The 23,430-nt window shown below is 42.6% G+C and overlaps 2 protein-coding genes across 2 annotated transcripts in view; one reads left to right on the top strand and one right to left on the bottom strand.

Annotated features, from left to right (window-relative positions):
• Positions 1 to 13,708: 13,708 nt before the first annotated feature.
• Positions 13,709 to 21,803, bottom strand: stx6 (syntaxin 6). Its single transcript, XM_071909077.2, has 8 exons — positions 21,644 to 21,803; positions 20,903 to 21,071; positions 20,015 to 20,110; positions 19,856 to 19,918; positions 19,353 to 19,481; positions 16,951 to 17,057; positions 16,694 to 16,788; positions 13,709 to 14,748 (listed from the first exon to the last, which is right to left on the bottom strand). Exons 1-8 carry the CDS (start codon positions 21,676 to 21,678, stop codon positions 14,672 to 14,674), a joined length of 771 nt encoding a protein of 256 aa, XP_071765178.1. The 5' UTR covers positions 21,679 to 21,803; the 3' UTR covers positions 13,709 to 14,671.
• A 981-nt stretch (positions 21,804 to 22,784) lies between these two features.
• ier5 (immediate early response 5) overlaps positions 22,785 to 23,430 on the top strand; it is a 1,476-nt gene continuing 830 nt past the window's right edge. Inside the window, exon 1 of the mRNA XM_071909081.2 lies at positions 22,785 to 23,430. This exon is cut by the window's right edge and continues 830 nt beyond it. Coding sequence (XP_071765182.1) covers positions 22,994 to 23,430 — 437 coding nt within the window. The 5' untranslated portion in view covers positions 22,785 to 22,993.

Raw genomic sequence — 23,430 nt, 5'->3', positions numbered from 1 at the left:
TAGCTGCAACCTCAAACCCAACCATAACTCAAACTGCAGAGCTAGGACTTGAACCTAGCTACACCAGCACAACCACATCCCCATCCGAATACCTAGCCACAACCTAAACCACGGAACCTTAAACCCCCCTAACCACAACCTGAACCTAGCTTCACAACCTAGCCACACAAACACAAGGCCGCAAGCTAGCCACTATGCCACAACCACCTCAACACAACCTGAATCATCAACACACATAACCCGCAACCCCAACCCACATCCTGAACCAAGGTACACAACTCACCAAATCACCACGACAACCTCACATCAACCAGGAATTGAACCTGTTAAGGAGCCGCAGGTACTAAGAAGCTGATCCATGAGAATTATGTCTCATAAATCTGAAACGGAGGACTAACTGTACACTCGAGCATATGACTGGGGCTGTTTGTCTAAACTGTCTAGACTGAACATTGTGCTTTACAAATTCACACCTGACCAGCTGCCTGATAAGACAACTACGTTCATGTTTAAAGCCTCATGATTCCTCATCTGAACATGAACCTGACATGCAGCATCTTCCTTAAACAGAAAATTCCCTGAGCTTCCAGCAACAAGCAACCTGCTAGATGCAACAGTCTGCAGTGAAATACAGTGGAAATGGATGTGTAGTTTAACACCATATATCCTGGAGCGTACTTAGCAACTTTATGCAATCAGTGATGGAGGAGTCTTCATATTGTTCCAGCAGCAGATCCTGAAATGTTGACTGAATCCATCTGACCTGATTCGTGTTAATTACAGTTGAACTGAGGACAGGCTGAACATGTCCGGACACAAAACCACAGTAACACTAACCGGCCTGCTAGATGTCAGATGAAGAAATGCCAACAAGAGGAACAGAAAGGATTTCCAGTTGAGCACGGTGTTTATTTTTATCTTTGAAACAGGAGGAAATATTAGAAAGAAAGAAGGATCGGACAGAGCAAACTTCCTGCTCTGGTCAAACTGCTGGGAGTTCAGACATGTTAAGGTCATGTGATGTGAATATCACGTTATCACGTTATACAGGTGGTGTATCATGTGACATATCATGTGACGTATGTTGGTCACCCAAAGAACTCCAGCAGAAAATTGATCAAATCAAGACAATATTAGCTGCTGCAGCTCCCAGTAGAAGACTGGTTGTACTGGGCAGCTCCCAGTAGAAACCAGTAGAAGACTGGTTGTACTGGGCAGCTCCCAGTAGAAACCAGTAGAAGACTGGTTATAGCAGGGTAGAGCTCAGTCACATGTTGCTTACAGCTAATGTATGTTTGCATTTGATCAATATTCTGATTATAGGGTTAGGGTTCTGAAAAGATCTGAGCTTGTCATCAGCCGGTCCTGTTACACTGTTACAGAGTTTAATATTAAACTGTTACACTGTTACACTGTCTAGTGTTTAATATTTTATATCAAACCAATCCTGTTTAGACTGATGTGACGCAACTACAGGAAGCACAGTGTATTGTGGGTTAAACACACTGTGAATTATGGGGTAGGGACAAGTTTTAGTCTTTTCCTGAACAAAATGTCTGACCAGTGAAGGCAATGGCGGCTCTCACATGGCTTTGGTTGATAAATTATGGTTTGCATGAAATTTTACAACTGAACCAACGCATAAATCCAACAAACTAACGACCTGATTTGGACCAAAGCAAATGGACGAGAGGTTTGAAAACACGCTTAGTGTTACAGTGCATCCTGTAGGAGGGTGATGGGGTGGGGTGATGGGGTGGGGTGATGGGGTGATGGGGTGGGGGGTGGGGGGTGATGTCTGAAGATGTTATTACATTCAAAATAGATACAGGTGCCCTTCTTCACAAAAGGCTACTTTGTAGCTGGTGCTGGACTTCAATGATCAGAGTTCAAGTTGAAAAAAGCAGCACACCAATATTATAATGGAAAAAACATGAGACAAAAACACGTCACCTCATTTTCACCAATTTATGTTTTGGCCATGACTGCTAACGCGTTTCGGTGTCACACTTTCATCAGAGAAGTGATGTTGATGTTATTACATTATCAGCAGGTTTGACATTTCTGACCCATAGAGATGTTTTATTAACATTTTGTTAACATTTTGACAAGTCTGTATATTATCTGACAGTTATTACCCCTGTCCGAATGTGTTTATTGTAATCTAATGTATTGTAATCTGTCTAATCACCTGTTTCCTCCCAGTCTCTGTAAATCTCCATACTGGTATACTGGTGAATTACCACAACAACCTGACAGCAACAAGGAATCAGCACTTTCTTCTCTGCAATTTGCCAAAAAGTAAAACTAGCAGCAGACTGTCAACATACCTCCAAACCTTCAGTGGATGCATCAGACAGTCAGCTGTGATGTAGTTCATCTTAAAGGTTATAGAAAGGTTAAATTTCTGTCTGCATACACAAAGCGAAACATTACAAGAACAGCAAACTGGTTCTCTTACAGGTTCCTTAGGAAACTAATGGAATTACTGTTGTCTCTTTATTTTTAGAGCAAATGTTTAACTTTTGGATTCTACCTTCACTTAAAAAGTTTTTCTCTTTCAACTTTTTTTTACTTTCAAAACTTTTTTCACGTTCAAACCTTTTTATTTTTAGTTTCCACTACTACTTCCGCTTAACTCTTTTTTCATGTTCAAGTCTTCTCTACGGAAGCGTATTGCATTCACCAAAGAAAAAAAAATGGAGATGGTTTCTTGTAATTATGACTTCTGTATCTCATAATTATGACTTAGTATCTCATAATTATGAGATCTTCATCTCGTAATTATGAGATCTTTATCTCGTAATTAAGAGAAAACGTAATATGTGCCATTTTTAAATATAAAAGCTGCATATATTACACTTGCAGTATGGCTGACTTTGAGGGCCTGCCATGACTTTTCTTAAACCGCATGGGCCTAAATGTTAGTGTGTAGTCGAAGTTCAGGTCTGCAGGAGTGTTTTGACATAGAACTTGTGCTGTTACAATGAGAGGTAAACTGTACAGTGTCCAATAGTCAGAAAATGTCAGAAAGTGTAATATGTGCAGAGTTTATAGTTAAAAATGACACATATTATGGCATTTTTCATTATTATTATGACATCAAACATTTATATGGGTGCTCGGTTATTGAATTTGACGATTAAATACAAGGTAATTGGTTTAAAAAAATAAAAAGTAAATAAAAAAAAGTTTTCTCATAATTACGAGATAAAGATCTCATAATTACGAGATAAAGATCTCATAATTACGAGATAAAGATCTTGTAATTATGAGATAAAGATCTCGTAATTATGAGATACCAAGTCATAATTATGAGATACTAAGTCATAATTATGAGATATGGAAGTCATAATTACAAGATAGCATCTCCGATTTTTTTTTTATTTGGTGAATGCAATACGCTTCCGCACTTCTCTGCTACTGAGAGGTTTTATAAAAATTCAAAAGTTCATTGATGCATTATATAACGCAGTAACTGCCAAAGTGTTGCACAGGTCCTTCAGACGTCTGACAGACATTTCAACTGGAAAGTAGTTCTGGCTCACTGTGATCCAGGGAAGGGATCAAACTGAATATGAATATTTAGGGAATCTGTTCATCTCCTTTCTAAGTATTAAAACACCAGAGAATTTCAGTCACTGTACAGTACATATGTATTTTGTTATGTTTATTTATATTTAAAGTCCAAATAAAATAAATCCTGAATTGATTTCTGATGATTACTTTTAAAATAAACTTGAACTGGTAGTAGAACAGGTAACACTGCTTCAAGTGTTGCTCATAAGACAAGAGTCATCATGTACCACTATAAGCAAATTATGAGTGCATTATAATTATTATTACGAAAATATGATATGCCATCTATCCCAACTGTTAAGTCTTGTTCTAGGGGTTTGTTTCTACTGTAAGAAGTCTGGTCATATTGTTGCTGACTGTGGCCTTTGTGAAACAGATAGAATCTCCAACGTTGATGTTGGTAGATGGATTCCCACTAAGGAGAGGGACAGTGACTTATCAGGCTATTCACCCTTTCTCATGGATGGTTTTTTCAGCATTCTTGTGGATCTCTTGCCTTTTTCTGAAGGCTCCAGTGACCTTGTTCAAGGCTTTGGGAGAGGTTATGTGAAGGTGCTATTGCGTACTGTCAAGTCAGATTTAGTGTCTAGAAATGTTTTTATAGGTGTATGCCCTCATTTTTCCATGAAAGATGTCTGTTATTTTCAGGCAGAATATTTGTTATTCCTGAGGTGGTTCCAGTTCCTGTGATTTCTGAAAACCCAGATGAACAGAAACATCCGGAGGCGTTTCTGGTGTGTTCTGTTTTGCGGCCGATGTCGAAGGAGGGGAAGCATGAAAAACCTGAGGTTGAGAGCTCAACCTGTGATATAGCACTTAATGACACTTGTTGCTGATGTGAAGTATGATCCTGCACTATTCAAAATAACTTTATTTATCCGTTAGGAACTTCATTTGTGTAAAAGCGTCAGTGCATACACAACATATTTCCAGACAAACGACAAACACAGAGTAGACAACATACAAGTGCGGCTTAAAACAGTTAAGATGTCTGCCATAGGGTTAAGTGTGCTTAACAATGTCCATAGATAAATAGTAATAAATAAGATCAAGCACCCAAGCTAGCTCAGGCATTAATGAGTCTAATGGAAGTAGGCACAAAGCTTGACATGGCCCGCTTGGTCTTGAATGGGAGTGACCTGTATCTGCGGCCTGAGGGTAGGTGGCTGTATTGGTTGTGTAGTGTATGTGTGATATCCAAGGCTATTTGTAGTCCTTTCATTTTAGACTGTCTGCTGTAGATGCTGCTTAGTGGTTCTTGGTCCAGTCCAATGATTTTGCTGCTCATTCTGATGATTTTGTTGAGAGGATTACGGTGGATGTTACTCAAAGCACCAAATCAGGCTGTTATGTTGAAGGTGATGATGGATTCAATGAACAATGTGCACCTGTAGAAAGCTAGTAGAACTGATCGGTGGATCTGGAGTTTACAGAGTTTCCTCAGAAAGAAGAGGCGTTGCTGACATTTGGAGAAGATGATTTCACTGTTAGGTTTGAAGGTGAGTTTGTGGTCAATTGTGGTGCTGAGGTATTTGTATGCCGAGTTATTTGTATGCCTCCACTAGGGTTTGGAAAGGTGTTACCATCCCATGAATGGCCCATGGTAGCGCAAAAGAAGGATGAGACTTTATCCCCCTTTTTGAGGATGCAGTTTCAGAAGAGGCAGTAGATGTTTGTCAGCAATGAAGTACTGCTGCGAAAGTGGAAACCACCAAAAATGTCTTCAGGATGATTAGAACAGTGTGTTTCAGATTGTTGTTTTTTAGGTCATGATTACTGTCCTGTCTCACCTAGGATTTAGGAAGACCTATGACCGTGTGCTAAGACACATCTTTTAGCCCGGTTTAAAGTCTGACATGGCATGTTATTCTGGATCCTGTCATGTGTGGCAAGTTATTGGTAAGCCCCCAAACAAGATTCCTTCAGTTCCCTTGGGAGCAATTTCTGATTAACTGTGTTGGTCCTCTACCTGCACTAACCAGCCACCCGGTTTCCTGAGGCTACTCCAGAAAATCACCGTCCCAGTTATCGAAGGCTGTGATCAAGTTCTTTTCAATGTTTGCCAAGGGTTATCCAATCTGACCAGGGGTCTAATTTCATGTCCAGTCTTTTTGCTCAAGTTCTCCAGCAGCTGTCCATCCAGCACTGCCCTTCATCTGCAGACCACCCAGCATCTCAGGCTGCCTTGGAGAGATTCCATCAGACCCTTAAGTCTGTTACAGGGATGCTGCATGGAGTTTGAAAAGGACTAGGATGATGGTATCCATTTATTCCTCTTTGCTGTTAGAGAGATGACTCAACAGTCCCTTGGATTTAGCCCATCTGAGCTTGTGTTTGGCCACACAGTGTGGGGTCCTTTGGAAATGCTGAAGGAAAAGTGGTTGGCTGACAAAATGTCAGTAGTTTTTGGTTTACGCTTAGTAGGGCATGTAAATTGCAAACGAGAACCTGGAGGTGAAAAGATTTAGTTGTGGTACGATAAGCATGCAGGACACAGGGTGTTCTGGCTGGGAGATAAAGTGTTGGTTCTTCTGTCCCTTCCTTGTTCTGCCTTGCAAGCTCAATAATATGGTGGGCTGTACTTGATAGAGCGCAAAGTTGGTGAATGTGACTATTTGGTCAAAACCCCAGGCTGCTTACATCATGTCAATGTGCTGAAGCCTTACTGAGATAGGGATCAGCGTCATCAACCTGTGGGTGTCACATGTCCTTCCTTCTGTCATAGCCAAGGAAGAGCCCTTGATAGTCTTGAAGGGAATAGAGTTGATACGTGAAGACATGGGCGTGGCTATTTTTCAGTTCTGGAAGCAAAAAAACCCATTAATTTTCGCATACACCTAGATCTGCAATTAATTAGTCTTCCATTTACGCTCAGCTTTTCTGCATTCTCTTAGAAAGGCCCGAGTTTTATCATTGAGCCACGGAAGAGCTCGAGGTTTTGACCTCTTGTTTTTGAGAGGAGCAATCGAGTCGAGTACTAGCAAACAGGTTTGATTAAAATGAGTGACTAGCTCATCAGTGTGAATGTGAGATGTCATGACAGATATATCACTGTGAGTCGCCAAGAAAGCCTCAGAGAATTTGGTTGCAGAGGTTGTGTTAAAAATGCGAGAGCTGACTGGAGAGGATGGCTTTGAGGTAGAAGGAAGTAGCGGAGCATCAAATACAATTACCTTGTGGTCAGACACACATATATCCTTTATCTCAAGATTATTTAGGGGCAAACCAAATGAGAGTACAAGGTCATGGCCCTTTACATGAGTAGGCTCACTAACAAATTGAATAAGGTTAAAAGACTCAATAAGCTGCATACAATCAGTGACAATGCATGTGATGGGCAACACACATGGTTGTTAAAATCACCAAGTATTAAAATTCTATCATATTTAGGCACGATGAGAGACGGAGGGTCAGAGAATTCCTGGATGAAATCATGGTTCAGTTTAGGGGGTCTGTAGACTAGGACACATAGCAAGGAGCCTTACCATTTAATAGGAAACTAAGTGATTCAAAAGTGTGAAAAGTGCCATTACAGATAGGGAAACATTTTATATGATTTTTGTGAATAACAACTACCCCGCCACCACGACCAGATCGCCTGGGTTGATGGAAATGAATAAAACCAGGGGGTGTAGCTTCAATCAATGGAGTGGAATCACCTGGACTCAACCAAGTTTCAGTAATCATAAAAAAAAAATCATGGCAGATAAAGGCCTTGTTAGAGAGAGATCTAATATTCAAAAGTCCAAACCTGACAACTGGGTCGGAGGTGGGAGTGTAAACTGATGGCTGATGAGGAATATGAATCAGGTTATTTACATTGGCAGCTGTTGGTTTATCACATAGGGAGCTGCTCTGAGTCTATGGTAGGAAATTACAGTATCAATGGGGAATATAGGTAATGAAAACAATGGCTGGGAAAATGTATTTCCTACTACACCAACAGGTCATGCCGTGAGGCAGGAGTCCATGTTGTCAGACAGCATGTGGGCCCCCCCCCTGCTTGGGTGAAGACCATCATGCTTAAGTAATATAGGTCTCGCCCAGAACAGGTCAAAGTTATTAATGTAAGGGAGCCCAATGGAGGCACAGTGGTCCTTTAGCCATGAATGAAGTCCAAACAGTCTTGACCATCTCTCTATACCTCTCCGGTGTGTGGGGAGAGGGCCTGAGATGAGGATTCGCTTTCCTGTGTCAAGAAGAGCAGTAATTAGTGTTTGGAAGTCTGCCTTTAAGACCTCTGACCGTCGCGCTTTAATGTCATTGGTGCCTACATGGAAGATGATGTCAACGTTGTAGTCGGCCAGGATGTGGGGTAGCCTGCGGTGTATGTCCCGCACCCGCGCACCTGGGAAACAGTGGACTCTATAAGAGCCTGAGGAAGGAGGCAGCTGAACATCCCGGACCATGGAGCTGCCAATCACCAGAGTGGATGTAGTTGAGTCCAATTGGGTCTGGGAGTGAAGCGGGAGAGGAGAATGGTGTGAGGGATGAGGGGGTCAGGACTGGGAGGGGCAAGGGAAGGCGGGGCGGGTTGGAATGGGATGTAGGTGCTGGCCGGTTGGAATGATGGCAAGGGGGGGAGGTCCGGCGGGGGGACCGACGAGGGAGAGACGAGAAGGGGAGAAAGGTGGAGTGCTGCGTACACTGTCCATCTTGATAATCCAGTGCTTGGAAACGGTTGGTGAGCTGTATGCTTGGTGGAGAGGACAGAAGAGTGCGGCGGTGGAGTTTCCCAGGATGCCCAGCAACAAGCTGCCAAACAGAAGGCGGGGGGGTGGAGTTAGTGGGGAGACCAAGGTGGGCTGAGAAGGGGAGGGGAATGGGGGATGTCTGGGTAGCAGCGATGGTAGTAACAGGTGGCTCTTGAATTGGCAAACTGGTGGTAAAAAGTCAAGAGTGAACTGGGCCTAGACCAGCAGCACCAGTTAAAACCGTTGTATTAAAATTGTCCAGCAGTCTGGACTGTTCCTTAAGAATTGCATTACTTTCCTGGAGTGTTTTGACACGTCCCAAAGCATCAATTAGCCTATTTTGCATATCTGAGTATTTGATGCATTTACTGCAGGTAAAAATAGAATCGATAAAATCCTCATCTAAAACTATGGTAAACATGTCTCAGAGTTCACATTTTAAAACCTTCTCCTTCTCCGGACTTGCAGTTGAGTCCTGCGGTGCCATACTGCAGGTGTAAACAGAGTAGGCTCCAGGCTTGTAGGCTAGTGCAAGTTAGCTTGGCAGGCGAGCAGAGTTGGATGTGCAAGGTCCGAGAGTGTAGTCAACAGAATTTTCCGGAGGTATCTTCGTAACATAAGATCACATAGACGCTTGATTGCTATGGAGATGAGGGTTTGTACCCCGCCTCGGCTGCAACACCCAGCCACCACACTTCAGCAAAAACTCTGTACAACCGACCACAATGAGCAAACTACAGAGACTACTCATGCAGGGTTGGTTCCAAGTCGCGGTAAAATCCACAGAAAAATGGCGAATATCCCGTGGATTTGATTGCAGAAAGGCAGAGAAAAGGCAATTTGCTAGTGAACGGGAGGGCGAGACCAGAGACAGACGGGTAGCTCCAACAACAACAGCAGCTGACTTCTGGGTAGCGTCAGGTAGCGTCAGGTAGCGTCAGGTAGCGTGTGGACCTAAAGCCAGATGATTGAGAAGCTTCGAAAAGACTATTGCATGAGAGGTAGTCGGTTAGTTGGATAGAAACTTTAGAGAGGAAGGGGAGATTAGAGATTAGTCTAAAGTTATTAAGAACATCAAGATCGAGGTTAGATTTTTGAGCAGAGGTTTAATTACGGCTGATCTGAAGGAGGAGGGCACAACGCCAGAGGAGAGAGAGGTGTTAATGATGTTGAGTAGGGAGGGGCCTAATATTAGGAGAAGTTCCTTAACCAACTTAGCGGGAAGAGGGTCAGATAGGCTGGTTGTGGATTTCGAGGAAAGTACTAATTTAGAAAAGGTGTCTAAGGAGACAGTCTCAAACTGAGAGTACGGTGGTGGTCTCTATGGCATCTAGTGCAAGACTAAGAGAGGGATCAACACCCTCGGTGGGTAATGAATTGATAATCTCATCTCTAATACAGTCAATTTTGTGATGAAAGAAATTAAGAAAATCATTTGCAGTGAATGGAGAACTCACTAAAGGGGAGGGTTTGCGAGTAAGTTTTGCTACCGTGTCAAATAGAAACTTCGGGTTATCTTTATTAGTGTTAATTCGATCTGAGAAGTAGGAGGCCCTAGCAGCAGAGAGCGTACGCTTGTAATTCATTAGGCTATCGCTCCATGCTAGCCAAAAGATCTCAAGTTTGGATGAGCGCCATTTGCGTTGTAGTTTTCTACACGCCTGTTTTTGTGCACGAGTTTCGTCAGTAAACCAGGGCATTGGTTTCTATCGACGGCGGGTCTTTGTGAGTAAGGGCGTAACAGAGTCAAGCGAGTCGAGTAGAATAGAATTAAAGTTATCTGTGAACTTGTCGAGGGAGATGATTTGTTCTGGGAGAGAGGCAAGAGTTTTAGGTAGATCAGCGAGTTTTGGAGTTGTGGAAGTATCAATACGGTTTCTACTGGGACCTGACCAGCGCAACCAGTCTTCTACAGGTTTCTACTGGGAGCTGAACCGTGCAACACAGTCTTCTACTGGTGGCCAATGGAAGCTGTCCAGTAAAACCAGTCAGTTGTTGAGTCAGTCATTCTCTTTCTCCCCACGGATTTGAACCGGCAACCTCCCAGTCACCAGCCTGCTTCTCTAACCTGACTGACTGAGAGCACACCACATCACATCATTCAGATTTTATTGAAATGAGTTGCAACACCATCGTCAACCAATCAGACAACCAAACACACAGGGGTCAAAGGTCAAAGAGGCCATTCTGATTGAGGGAAACAATATAAAAGAGAAATCTCTCAAACCTCCATGGTCATACACATTCCATAGTAGTACAGTAATTTCAAACACACACACACACAAATTGACATGACTTTCCATATCATGTAGTGTATTCACTTTTTTGTGATTTTGTGAGTTATTTTTTGAATAGTAAACAGAAATAGGTAATTTACCACTTTTTAGTAGTAATTCAGTCCAATATTTTAAAGTTTAGTTGCCAGTGGCGGTTCCTCTGTCTTGTGTAATTAGACTGATATTGGGTCTGATATTGTCCTTTATTAAAATGGATCTGCTCCAGTCTGATATTATGGATATGATGCAATTTGATTGAGTAAATCAAACTCATCGATTCACTGTAGAATTTATCAATACTACTGGAAAGATCTTAGGGGTCAAAGGGAAGATCTTAACCTGAATCCTGAGTTTTAGCCTCCCATGGTCTAAATGCTGTTTCAAGTCAAGTCAATTTTATTATCCCAGATGGGCGATTTGTGCTGTTTCAATGCTGTTTCAGACATTTTTCCACCCTGACAAGAATAAAATTCTGGGGGAAACTCTGAATACTTGGAATTTTTGGGGGGAGCATGAAAATTCTCAAATTCAAGGATAATGACTATCGGTACAAAACACTGGCTATCGGCATCTTGAATCCAAAACTATTGGTCTTGTCCTAAAACCCAAATCAGTCGAAGCCCAGTCTGGAACCGTAATACTGTAAGTCTGGTACAGTAAACATGTAGTGTTATTCATCACCATGAAATAATAAAATCAACTGCAAACAAAACTAAACTAGTTCTTTTTGTTTTTAAGACATAAGCCTTTTTAGAAAAAGTTTTCAGAGTGCAGAGGAAAATGTAGATTTGTCGTTAGTACTTCAGAGTACTGTAGAATACTGCAGAGTATTGCAGAGTACTTCAGAGGACTGTAGAATACTGCAGAGTACCTCAGGGTACTACAGAGTACTGTAAAGATGCAGTAGGCAGGGTTTAGTTTGAGCAGCAACACTTCAGCTCTCAGCTTCAAACGGTTTTAGACTTCATCAGAGTTATCAGAGCTGTAAAAAGTGATCGGGTTACTAATCAATGAATATTTCTATGCAGCTCGTCCCAGTCCGGCCACCAGCAGATGGGAGGATTTTCCAGACTGGTTTGGTTTCATTCTGGTCAGTCTGCCAGCAGCCGGCAGGAGGAAGACAGTGGATAGGTGTGAAATAGATCCAAGTACCGTTCTGCAACTGAGCAACTTGGATTTTACTGCTCAAGCCATTTTCTTACCCAGGATACTACAAATACTAGTACAAGTACTAGTACAACCTGGAGAAGAGCTGAGCAACTTAAAGCTGCTTCACACGGAAACAGACGTGACGGAGTGCGTACGGACAGCCGCCAAAACGACCGGGAACATAAAAAAACAAAAAACAGAACTACTGGACGATTTCTGTGTTTTTTGTTCTTGTTGGTGTGGAGAGCTGAACTTTCCCACAGACACTAAAGTGCAGGAGCTTTCGGGCCGCGGTCGCCGTGAGAAGCACAAGAAGCGTGAAACACCAGGCAGAGGGTTCAGCGTCTTGCTCAAGGACACTTCAACTGGACCGCAGCTGGTGAGGATCGAACCCGCGATGGAACCCAGTTCCTCCACAGCCAGTTGTCTTTGTATACTGGGGTTCCCATGCAGGGCATTGTCTGCTTCCTCTGATCAATACAATGCAATCTGATTGATTACATATTTAGTAGTAGTATAGATCAATACTACACTGGTTGTCTATAGGAAGCCCTTAATCTGAACTGATTCTGATGAGACATTTTGATCTATTATTATTAATGTTATTATTATTATTATGATTATTATCATCATCATCATCATCATCATCATCATCATCCTGAGTTTCAGTGGAGAGTTTTAGTATCCCATGATGCTCTAAATGTTTCAGACTTTTCCACTGACAAGAATTAAATTCTGGGAGAAACTGAAAGCTTGGAATTATTTTTTTTAGTATGAAATTTTAAGATTATCAAATTTAAAGCTACTGAATATCGGCAGTTTTCAGTCCAATAATATCAGTCTCGTCCTTGAAAACCTGATATCGGTCGAACCCTAATGACACACACACACACACTTTGATAAGCTTGGTGGGTTTCAAACCCAATTCAGCTCTACAGGAAACAGCAGCAAAGTAAAGGTGCAATCTGCCATTTGTCACTGTAGGGAAATGAACTGGGAGTCTAGGAGAAAAACTGATGCTGGATTCTTTCCACACGTTACAGATTGCACCTTTAAAGTCATTCACAACCTCAATACTCTGCTGTCACCACCATCACTGTTTCATTCAGTAAAATAAAGTAGAAGCAAATACTAAAAAAAAAAGAAACAAGCAGAAGTACACGGAACTGATACAAAATGAAAAGAACATTAACAAAAACTAAAGACAGACGGAAGGTTTTAGTGTTTTTAGTGATTATACCCGCTTAGACGACTCAACTAGAATTAACCTAAGACTTGCCAATATTAGTAAAACCAGAGTTAAACCGGTGTTAAATCGGTGTTAAATTAGTATTAAACCGGTGTTAAACCGGAATTAAACCGGTGTTAAACTGGTGTTAAACCGGAGTTAAACGGTGTTAAACTGGTGTTAAACCAGAGTTTAAACCAGAGTTAAACCGGTGTTAAACTGGTGTTAAACCGTTGTTAAACTGGTGTTTAAACCGGTGTTAAACTAGTATTAAACCGGTGTTAAACTAGTATAAAACCGGCGTTAAACTGGTGTTAAACTAGTATCAACCCGGTGTTAAACTGGTGTTTAAACCGGTGTTTAAACCGGTGTCAAATTGGTGTTAAACTGGTGTTTAAACCGGTGTTTAAACCGGTGTTTAAACCGGTGTCAAACTGGTGTTAAACTGGTGTTAAACTAGTATTAAACCGGTGTTAAACTAGTATTAAACCGGTGTTAAACTAGTATAAAACCGGTGTCAAACTGGTGTTAAACTAGTATTAAACCGGTGTTAAACTAGTATTAAACCGGTGTTAAACTGGTGTTTAAACCGGTGTTAAACTAGTATTAAACCGGTGTTAAACTAGTATAAAACCGGTGTTAAACTGGTGTTTAAACCGGTGTTAAACTAGTATTAAACCGGTGTTAAACTAGTATTAAACTGGTGTTAAACTGGTGTTTAAACCGGTGTTAAACTGGTGTTAAACCGGAGTTAGGCGGTCAGTGCATTAGGGATGAAGAGGTTTCTGCCAATGCCCTTTAAATAAAACAGAAGATCAAACGATCAGAGACGTTGGACATTATTTTCTAAAACATCAAAACACTAAAATGAAGTGAAATGTTTCCACCCTGGTTGACCTCTGACCTCTGACCTTTCAGGAAACACTTTGAGGTCAGCCATCTTGTTTCACAAACAGTCAAGTACTAAATAAACGAAAGTGCGTTTTCAGTCCGATTCAGCAGGAAGAGTTTGGTTTGAAAGTACAAGGAGAGACCAGCAAGGACCAGTATGAACCAGTACAGCCCAGTACGAACCAGTATGAACCAGTACAGACCAGTACAAACCGGTACAGACCAGTACGAACCGGTACAGACCAGTACGAACAGGTACAGACCGGTGTGAACCACTATGAACCGGTACAGACCAGTATGAACCAGTACAGACCGGTATGAACCAGTACAGACCAGTATGAACCAGTATGAACCAGTATGAACCAGTACAGACAGAATCCAGAACAGTCTACTACAGAATGCAGTACAGTCAAGTAGAGACAGACTCCAGTAGAGTCAGGTAGAAACCAGTAGAGTCCAATAGAGACCGGTAGACTCCAGTAGACTAAAGTAGAGTCCAATAGATTCCAGTAGAGTCCAGTACAGACTGGTGTAGGTCAGTACATTCCAGTGCAGTCCTGTAAAGTCAGAGTCCAGCAGAGTCCAGTAGAGTCCAGCAGAGTCCAGTAGAGTCCAGCAGAGTCCAGCAGAGTCCAGTAGAGTCCAGTAGAAACAGGGTTAACACCAGTTCTCCTCCAGATCTTCCTGCTGACAGCAGCTGGATGAGGAAGAGGAGGAGGAGGATGATATTGGTCAGAGGATGAAGAACAGTGGTCCAGTAGAGTCCAGTAGAAACAGGGTTAACACCAGTTCTCTGCTGACAGGAGGAGGAGGACGTCCAATCAGAGGATGAAGAAGAGGAGGAGGACGTCCAATCAGAGGATGAAGAAGAGGAGGATGATGACGAAGAGGACGGCCAGCAGGACGCCGATAGCGCACCACTGCCGGCGGTCTGCAGGGACAAACAGAACAGACGGGATGGAACCTGCGACCTGCTTACAGGACGCTCTCTAACCGTACAGTGTTTTCTACTGCTGCACATCTTCATTTCTACTCATGTTTAATACTCCATCTGCTCTGTTTTTATTCAGATTCTATTTTTCTCTGCTGTTTCACCATGTGAGGAGTAAAGTAAAGTTGGACACTGACACAATGCAATGCAGCCTTTAGCTAACGTTACAGCTGTAAGCTAGCAGCGCTAAAGCATTTTACAGAGACAAGACAAAATGTCCAACCAGGCTGGAAACAGAGTTAAGTGCCAGCTGTGGAACAGTACTCAGTATTCAGCATTCAGTATTCAGTACTCAGTATCCAGTACTCAGTATTCAGCATTCAGTACTCAGTATCCAGTACTCAGTATTCAGCATTCAGTATTCAGTACTCAGTATCCAGTACTCAGTATCCAGTACTTAGTATTCAGCATTCAGTATTCAGTACTCAGTATTCAGCATTCAGTATTCAGTACTCAGTATCCAGTACTCAGTATTCAGCATTCAGTATTCAGTACTCAGTATCCAGTACTCAGTACTCAGTATTCAGCATTCAGTATTCAGTACTCAGTATTCAGCATTCAGCATTCAGTACTCAGTACTCAGTATTCAGCATTCAGTACTCAGTACTCAGTACTCAGCATTCAGTACTCAGTACTCAGTATTCAGCAGGTGGTTTTCCTCTGATGTTGATAGTTTGCTTCTTCTGGCTTAATGTTCTTTTCTAATTATGACATGAATTCAACCAGCAAGTCTTCAGTATGTAACAGTTATAGTCTAATGGCCCATTCACTCTTAGAACGATAAAGATAAAGATAACTATAACTATAAAAATATTGAAATCGTTCTAAGTAAATAGAATGTCTGTGTTCACACTACAACTATAACTATAAAAACATCCAAAACGACAACTATAACTATATTTGTAACTATATAATTTATTGGTTGAAAATGTTTTATCGTTGTCTCTACTGCCAGAACAAACTAAAGTTCTACAAAGGACGGGGTAGGAGAATTCAGTAGTTCACTGCAGTGATGGCGTGTTGCTTGCTGAGGAACTGATTACAGAAGTCCAGAGGAACCGGCGCTGTTTGACAAAGACCATCGCCTCTAAAAATGTTGAAAAGAAACGTGACATACCGGTCGGGATCGGAACAGCTCTTGGGATTAGCGGTAAGGCTGTTTACTGACCTGGAAGCTAGTTAAATCGCTACCTTTTGCTAGCATGATGCTAAGAAAATACTATAATCTCTTGGCCAACCTGACCGCAAATGCGCTATTATCCTACGTTTTCAATATGACCGGGAGGGAACAACATGTGTCTCCAGTATCCTGTTGAAACCCTGTTCAGCCACGGTGACGTTCAGGTGTTTCTCTCAACATGGGCTACAGGAGACTTTACTCTTTGATCCACAGTAGATGGTGTGCAGAGTCTCCTACTGGTAAAGAAATGAACAGCTTCACTTGGTGACCATTCGTACCATTAGCTCTCATATAAACAAAGCACAATAATGTCATGAAAGCGCCGTGAAAGAGCATTATTATCTGCCATCTCCTCTCTCTTTTGCGGCAATACATGAACCCAAATCCTTCGGCTGTGTCATTATTTACTTTAGCGAGCGAGTAAAATAAAAGCACGTCGGTAAAGTAATCATGCTCCATTTTTTCTCGGAATATTTGGCGCCGATATCATTGTAGTGTGAACGCTTGAGCAACAGCATATCGTTATAGTTTATTGTTATCTTTATAGTTGTTGCTCTAAGTGTGAATGGGCCTTAACTGTGTCTCTATAATAAACACAGTTTGAAGTTTTAGATCTCACTAATAATGCTGGTCTGCTATGGAGCTGCATCTATTTCAGTAGAAACATTTGTGAATGTGAGACAGAGACAGAACAGTGAAGCTCACCACTGGTCATGTGGGAGACCTTGGCCAGCTTCTTCATGACGTTGTCCAGTCTGGACTGGGTGTTGTCCACCTCATGGCCGAAGTCATCCAGCATCCTGCAGACACAACAACACCTCACATCAACACACTGAGCTCAAACTGGGGAGCGGGGACCAAAAGGGGTCCTGAAGAGGTTCAAGAGGATCTACAGAAGGTTTCTCTCTCAGTTAGTATACTGTGTGTGTGTTGGAACAGAAGGATGGATGAAGGTTTCTTACACCGCCTGCTCGTCCAGCTCCATGCCGATCCTCTCTGACATGTTCTTCAGAACGCCGATGGTCCCAGACACAAGCTCCAACTGCTCATCCTGCTGGTCCGCGATCAGCTGACACACACACACACCATTACCATTCAACTATTCCATGATAGTTTTCCAATATGAAACTACCCAGTGTGTGATTATCACATAACGTATTCCAGTCTATTGCTGCCTGTCGTTGGACGACACCCTGAATTTTCCATCTTATTCTTATTTGCTAATTTCTTATGCTTATCTTGATATTCTATTTTTTTATTTTAATATTGCAGATAATTTTATATCATGCATTTCATATTGTACATATGTTTCTCTTTGTTCTACTGCTGTCTCACACTGCATAAAATGTATATATTGTCATACATTTCATTCATTTCTACTCAACACTTTAATTTAACTAATGTTTTAATTCTTGTTTGCATTATGTTTAATACCGCCATTTGCTCTATTGTTATTTATATTCAATTTTTCCCTGCTGCATCCTGTTACTATTTGCTGCTACAATCACCCAATTTCCCCACAGGATCAATAAAGGAATGCAAGGAATGTATTATAGCCTACTGGCCATACAGGATTTTTCCTGCATAGAGAATTTTTAAGTGGTGAGCACCGAAGCCGCCAGAACAGAGAAAAAGATAATCTGGAGCTGTAAAATGGCTTTTAGAACCATTTTCAGAGAGATTTCCCATGTTCAATTATTGGTTGCTGTACAGCAGTCTGACCAGCAGAGCAGCAGTCATGAGCTGCTGAAGTGAAAGCAACAAGTGATGCTGAGCAACATGCAGCAAACCACTGAAGCTCCTGAAACAACTGAAGCTCCTGAAACTACTGAAGCTCCTGAAACAACTGAAGCTCCTGAAACAACTGAAGCTCCTGAAACTACTGAAGCTCCTGAAACAACTGAAGCTCCTGAAACTACTGAAACTCCTGAAACAACTGAAGCTCCTGAAACTACTGAAACTCCTGAAACTACTGAAACTCCTGAAACAACTGAAGCTCCTGAAACTACTGAAGCTCCTGAAACAACTGAAGCTCCTGAAACTACTGAAGCTCCTGAAACTCCTGAAACTACTGAAGCTCCTGAAACTCCTGAAACTACTGAAGCTCCTGAAACTCCTGAAACTACTGAAACAACTGAAGCTCCTGAAACTACTGAAGCTCCTGAAACTCCTGAAACTACTGAAGCTCCTGAAACAACTGAAGCTCCTGAAACTACTGAAGCTCCTGAAACAACTGAAGCTCCTGAAACTACCGAAACTCCTGAAACTGAAGCTCCTGAAACAACTGAAGCTCCTGAAACTACTGAAGCTCCTGAAACAACTGAAACTCCTGAAACTACTGAAGCTCCTGAAACCACTGAGGTTCCTGAAACTACTGAAGCTCCTGAACTACTGAAGCTCCTGAAACCACTGAAGCTCCTGAAACTACTCAAGCCCCTGAAACAACTGAAACTCCTGAAACCACTGAAGCTCCTGAAACAACTGAAGCTCCTGAAACCACTGAAGCTCCAGAAACCACTGAAGCTCCTGAAACTACTGAAGCTCCTGAAACAACTGAAGCTCCTGTAACCACTGAAGTTCCTGAAATCACTGAAGCTCCTTAAAGTACTGAAGCTCCTGAAACCACTGAAGCTCCTGAAAGTACTGAAGCTCCTGAAACCACTGAAGCTCCTGAAAGTACTGAAGCTCCTGAAAGTACTGAAACTCCTGAAACAACTGAAGCTCCTGAAAGTACTGAAGCTCCTGAAACCACTGAAGCTCCTGAAACAACTGAAGCTCCTGAAACCACTGAAGCTCCTGAAACTCCTGAAATCACTGAAGCTCCTGAAAGCACTGAAGCTCCTGAAACTCCTGAAATCACTGAAACTACTGAAGCTCCTGAAACCACTGAAGCTCCTGAAACCACTGAAGCTACTGAAACTACTGAAGCTCCTGAAATTACTGAAGCTCCTGAAACCACTGAAACTACTGACACTCCTGAAACTACTGAAGCTCCTGAAAATACTGAAACTACTGAAGTTCCTGAAACAACTGAAGTTCCTGAAACTACTGAAACCACTGAAGCTCCTGAAACCACTGAAACTCCTGAAACTACTGAAGCTCCTGAAACTACTGAAGTTCCTGAAACAACTGAAGTTCCTGAAACTACTGAAACCACTGAAGCTCCTGAAACCACTGAAACTCCTGAAGCTCCTGAAACTACTGAAGCTCCTGAAACTACTGAAGCTCCTGAAACTACTGAAGCTACTGAAAGGACCGTCAGGCTTTCTGATTTGGTCATTTTGGTGAAATGTGCAAACCTTTAGTGAATCTGGGCCTGAGTTTCAGAGATAGCTCAGACTGCTGTGTGGAGGCTTCATGCTACCTGCTGCTGAGTCTGCTGCTCCTCTATGAACTGGGTGTTGGCGGTCTGCAGTTGGTGGTCCAGCCGGGTGTATTTATCAGATCCAGGCTGCCAGATCGGCACCTGGGAGCCACGCTCGCCTAGCAGAGCCTGAACAACACAACAACACAAACACCATTCAGTTCCCCATTAACACACTGTCATTCAGCTTCCATCAGTAGTACTCTTCATCAACCGATCCCACACTGCGGTCCTTGAGGAGTACCAGGGGTCTCTGAGGGGTTCTAGGGTGTCCCCAGCAAAATGCGGAATAGTCTTATTTGACTATTATTTAATTTCACTTGGAGAATGAATAAAGGTGCCTGTTTTGATCAGAAGTTTCACTGTTATCTCCCCTCCTACAGTACAGACAGACATCTAACTGTAATTTATGTCTAAAAACAAACAGCCTCGGTTGGGGTTTCATAGGACCAAAAGTTATGGACATATGTTCCTGCTGTAGATCAGATGTTGACTGAACGTACCTGTCTGCCCTTCTTATCTGTCGAGGCCGCGGCCATGGGACCGGACATGTGCTCTTTCATTTCCTTCAGGGGAAAAATAAAGTTATCACAGCAGTGAGATCACACACAGACATTACTGACAATTTAAATATTTTAATTACAACCCATGCCCCTCCACACCTTAACAGTCTGTCTGGTGCTGGTGATGAAGGCTTTCCGTTTAGAAAGCTCCACTGCATCCAGGTTGAACTTCTTTGGGTTGGATTCAACAATACTTACACTGACAGTTAAGAAACACAAACACATGTTGGAAGTAGAGGTGTGACGATTCACCAATTTGAATCGACGCATTGGGCTTAATGTTTAAGTTACAGCTACATCGATTCAGACGGCTTGTATCGGGCAAAAGTTGGGAAGGAATCGCGGATAATATGATGCAGGCTTCAGTGTAGAGCAGAACCAGAGCAGCTCCCAGTGCCACCAGTACCAGCATGGTTATACTGGTCAGCTCCCAGTAGAAACGAGTGGAAGACTGTGTTGTACTGGTCAGCTTCCAGTAGAAACCAATAGCAGACTGGTTGTACTGGTCAGCTCCCAGTAGAAACCAGTAGCAGATTGGTTGTACTGGCCATGTGACGCAGGGTGTCGCTGCAGCTCAGTCATCGTTCCCTGCATGAACAGAGGTTCATGACAAGCCTCTTTCACACATGAAACCTGTAAAACTGCTGTTTTAATTTTTGCGGTAAAGGCAGCAGTTTCTGTTGTTCACACAAGACAAGACTTGTCTGTCCAATTCCACAATTCTGCCAAAAAAGTAAAGCTGCAGCTGGTAGTCTGGTGGTTTGTGTTTCCTCCTACAGTCAGACTGTTAATGTTCTGTCATCGTTCACACAGACGGTCGACACAGAACTTTACTAGTAACATTATAACGACGTGAGCGGTGAAATTGACAGAACTGATTTACTGGCATTTCGACACCGACTGCTCTTCACATGAAACCTGCCGTTACATTTAGAACAGGCTGCATGTGTGAGAGGGACGACTGACACAGAACGTGTTAAGGATATTAATGGTTTCGTCCAGGTCTTCCAGGTCCCACTCGATGGAGCGCAGGCTGTTCCTCAGCTCGTTGGTGGTCCAGTCCATCTCCTCCTTGGAGGCGGCAGCAGGATCCTGGAGAAGTTCGCTCCATCGCTGGTGGAGGCTCTGGGCAGTGTTCACCGCCTTCTGCACCTCGCTGCCAGGTGACAACATCCAGCAACCAGTTATCAATAAAGATAAAACAACAGGCTTCCTTCTTTTAACAAGTCAGACAGCTTAACATTACTCATCATCTCTCATCAATTCGTCACTTCAACAAGCTTCTTCCCCTCTCTATTATTTATTTTCCTAGCCCGTCTCTATTACATGACTCTACTGTTGGCCTTGCAGTTAGTCTCTCTGGACACAGAAATGCCTAAAACACAAACAGTAAATCTCTGACAAGCTCAACTAGATGAACTATCACACATTACTTGACCGAAATTAGCATTCCCTGGACTGTGGAGGAGCATATCACAGCATGACGCATGTTTACTAAGCTAACACTTCACGTTTAATATATCATGATCTGCTAACAGATAGCTATGCTAGTTTTCTAGCTAGCCGGTGTCTGTTGTCCTCGAGCGGACTAAATCCCTATTGTTCTCCAGTTAGGGCAGCATTAGCGCGCTGGCAGGCTAACGCTAGCTGGCTAAACTAGGCTAGTGTAATCAGTTACTGTAGGTGTTAGCAGCGTTAGCGTTACCGTTAGCTGTAAACATTTCTTACCCTTTGACGACGAAAAACGGGTCTTCCATAGACATTTTACCGGCCGAATTATTCCTCACACATTTATACTTCAAACTCCATAACAGGCTGCTACTTTAATTTCTTTCTTTATATATTTTTAGTAGTATAATTGTAATTTCTAAAACTAACAGCTGCTATGTTTTGTTTACATGGAGCAGCACAGCGCTGGCTTCGGCAGCGGAAATTACGCCATGACGTTAGACATGTACGTCCAGTTTTTCTTCCGGGTTTTGAGAAAACGTTTTAAAATTATTTTATTTTTTCAAGAAAACAATAACAATAATAATAATAATATTATAACAATACTTTTATTTACGTAATTATTAATTGAAGGAAGAAATGTATAAATACAGAGAACTTATGAAACTTTCAAGGACAATCAAAACTGTAATATAACAGTAGGAGTAATACTGAGAAAAGAAGAAAATTAAATAATTCTTTGGATTTAAAAATAAAAAATAAAGAGATTTAAGAAAAAAATATCGTTTTTTGTTATCAGTTGTTGTCAAACTGAGTCAGTATCAAACTGATGAAGGTAGGGTCTGAAATAAATTAATGCTTTTTGGAAAAATAATCAATTTTGTTTCTATTTGCCTCATGATGATGACTGAAGGTCAGAGTTTATTTTACTAAATCCATTAGATTATAATTTGATCTGTAGGAAAACACTCAGCTGTTTTGGCTGAGGAAACTTTACAAACTTTACATGACAGCAAACATTTTCACATCAAACTGTCCTGAGGGGAAACTGGATGTGTGTGTGTGTGTGTGTGTGTGTGTGTGTGCGTGCGTGCGTGTGTGTGTGTGTGTGTGTTGGGGGGGTATGAATGAAAATTTAAAAACATGAATTCCAGCAGTGTGAGAAAACAACACCGAATGTCATTAAGTTCGTTTATTATATATAAATGGCAGATTTATATATTTATATTCACACTGTTGCTGTTTTTAAACGTGACGTATTTGTACAGCGGCGCTCCCATTGGTCAGTGTCGATTTGGCGGGGCGTAATTCATAGCAGCCCGTGAATACTACCTGCGGTCTGATTGGCTGGCGTGGCTTTTTACGTCAGCCTATAAGACCGAGTTATAAATAGAAACTGGTCTCATTCCAGTCCGCCTGCTCGAGGGAAACAAACAACAGCGACAACAAAGCGGAAGAATAAACTGAATAAAGTGAAGTTTTTAATTTAACTTTTCTGGATTAAAGTTCCTCCAGCAGCCAAACATCAGGGACTTTATACATATTTTAGACTTTTTCTAAGGATCTGTTCCAGTTCTGAGATCTCTGGAGGTTTTACGGCAGTGGGATATTTCTGAGTGTTTCCCCGGCATGGAGCAGCGGGTGGAGGCCCACCGGATCATGAGTCTCTCCCTGGGGAAGATCTACTCGTCCCGCGCGCAGCGCGGCGGCATCAAGCTCCATAAGAACCTGCTGGTCTCTCTGGTTCTCCGCAGCGCCCGGCAGGTTTACCTCAGCGACTGGTACAGCGGGCCGAGCGCGAGCCCGCAGCCCGTCCAGGAGGTGCTGTTCTCGGCCGCGGCGGAGAGCTCGGCTCGGTCTCCAGAGGAAGATTCCCCGACGGACTCTGCCGCCGCCGAACAGGACAGACGGACCCTGCTGTCGTTAAACGAGAACGGGGAGTTTTCCTTGGTCGAGTCGCACGCAGATCCGGAGCCTCCGCCCGGCCGGCCGGAGGAGCGCTCCGCCCCGGCGGGATACGGCGGGAGGAAGCGGGGCGCCGAGAGCTCCGAGGCTCCTGACGGAGC

This window comes from Centroberyx gerrardi, chromosome 9, assembly GCF_048128805.1.
Source record: "Centroberyx gerrardi isolate f3 chromosome 9, fCenGer3.hap1.cur.20231027, whole genome shotgun sequence".
NCBI lineage: Eukaryota > Metazoa > Chordata > Actinopteri > Beryciformes > Berycidae > Centroberyx > Centroberyx gerrardi.
Note: the sequence above shows the minus strand (reverse complement) of the source record. Positions and strands in the feature narration are given on the sequence as shown.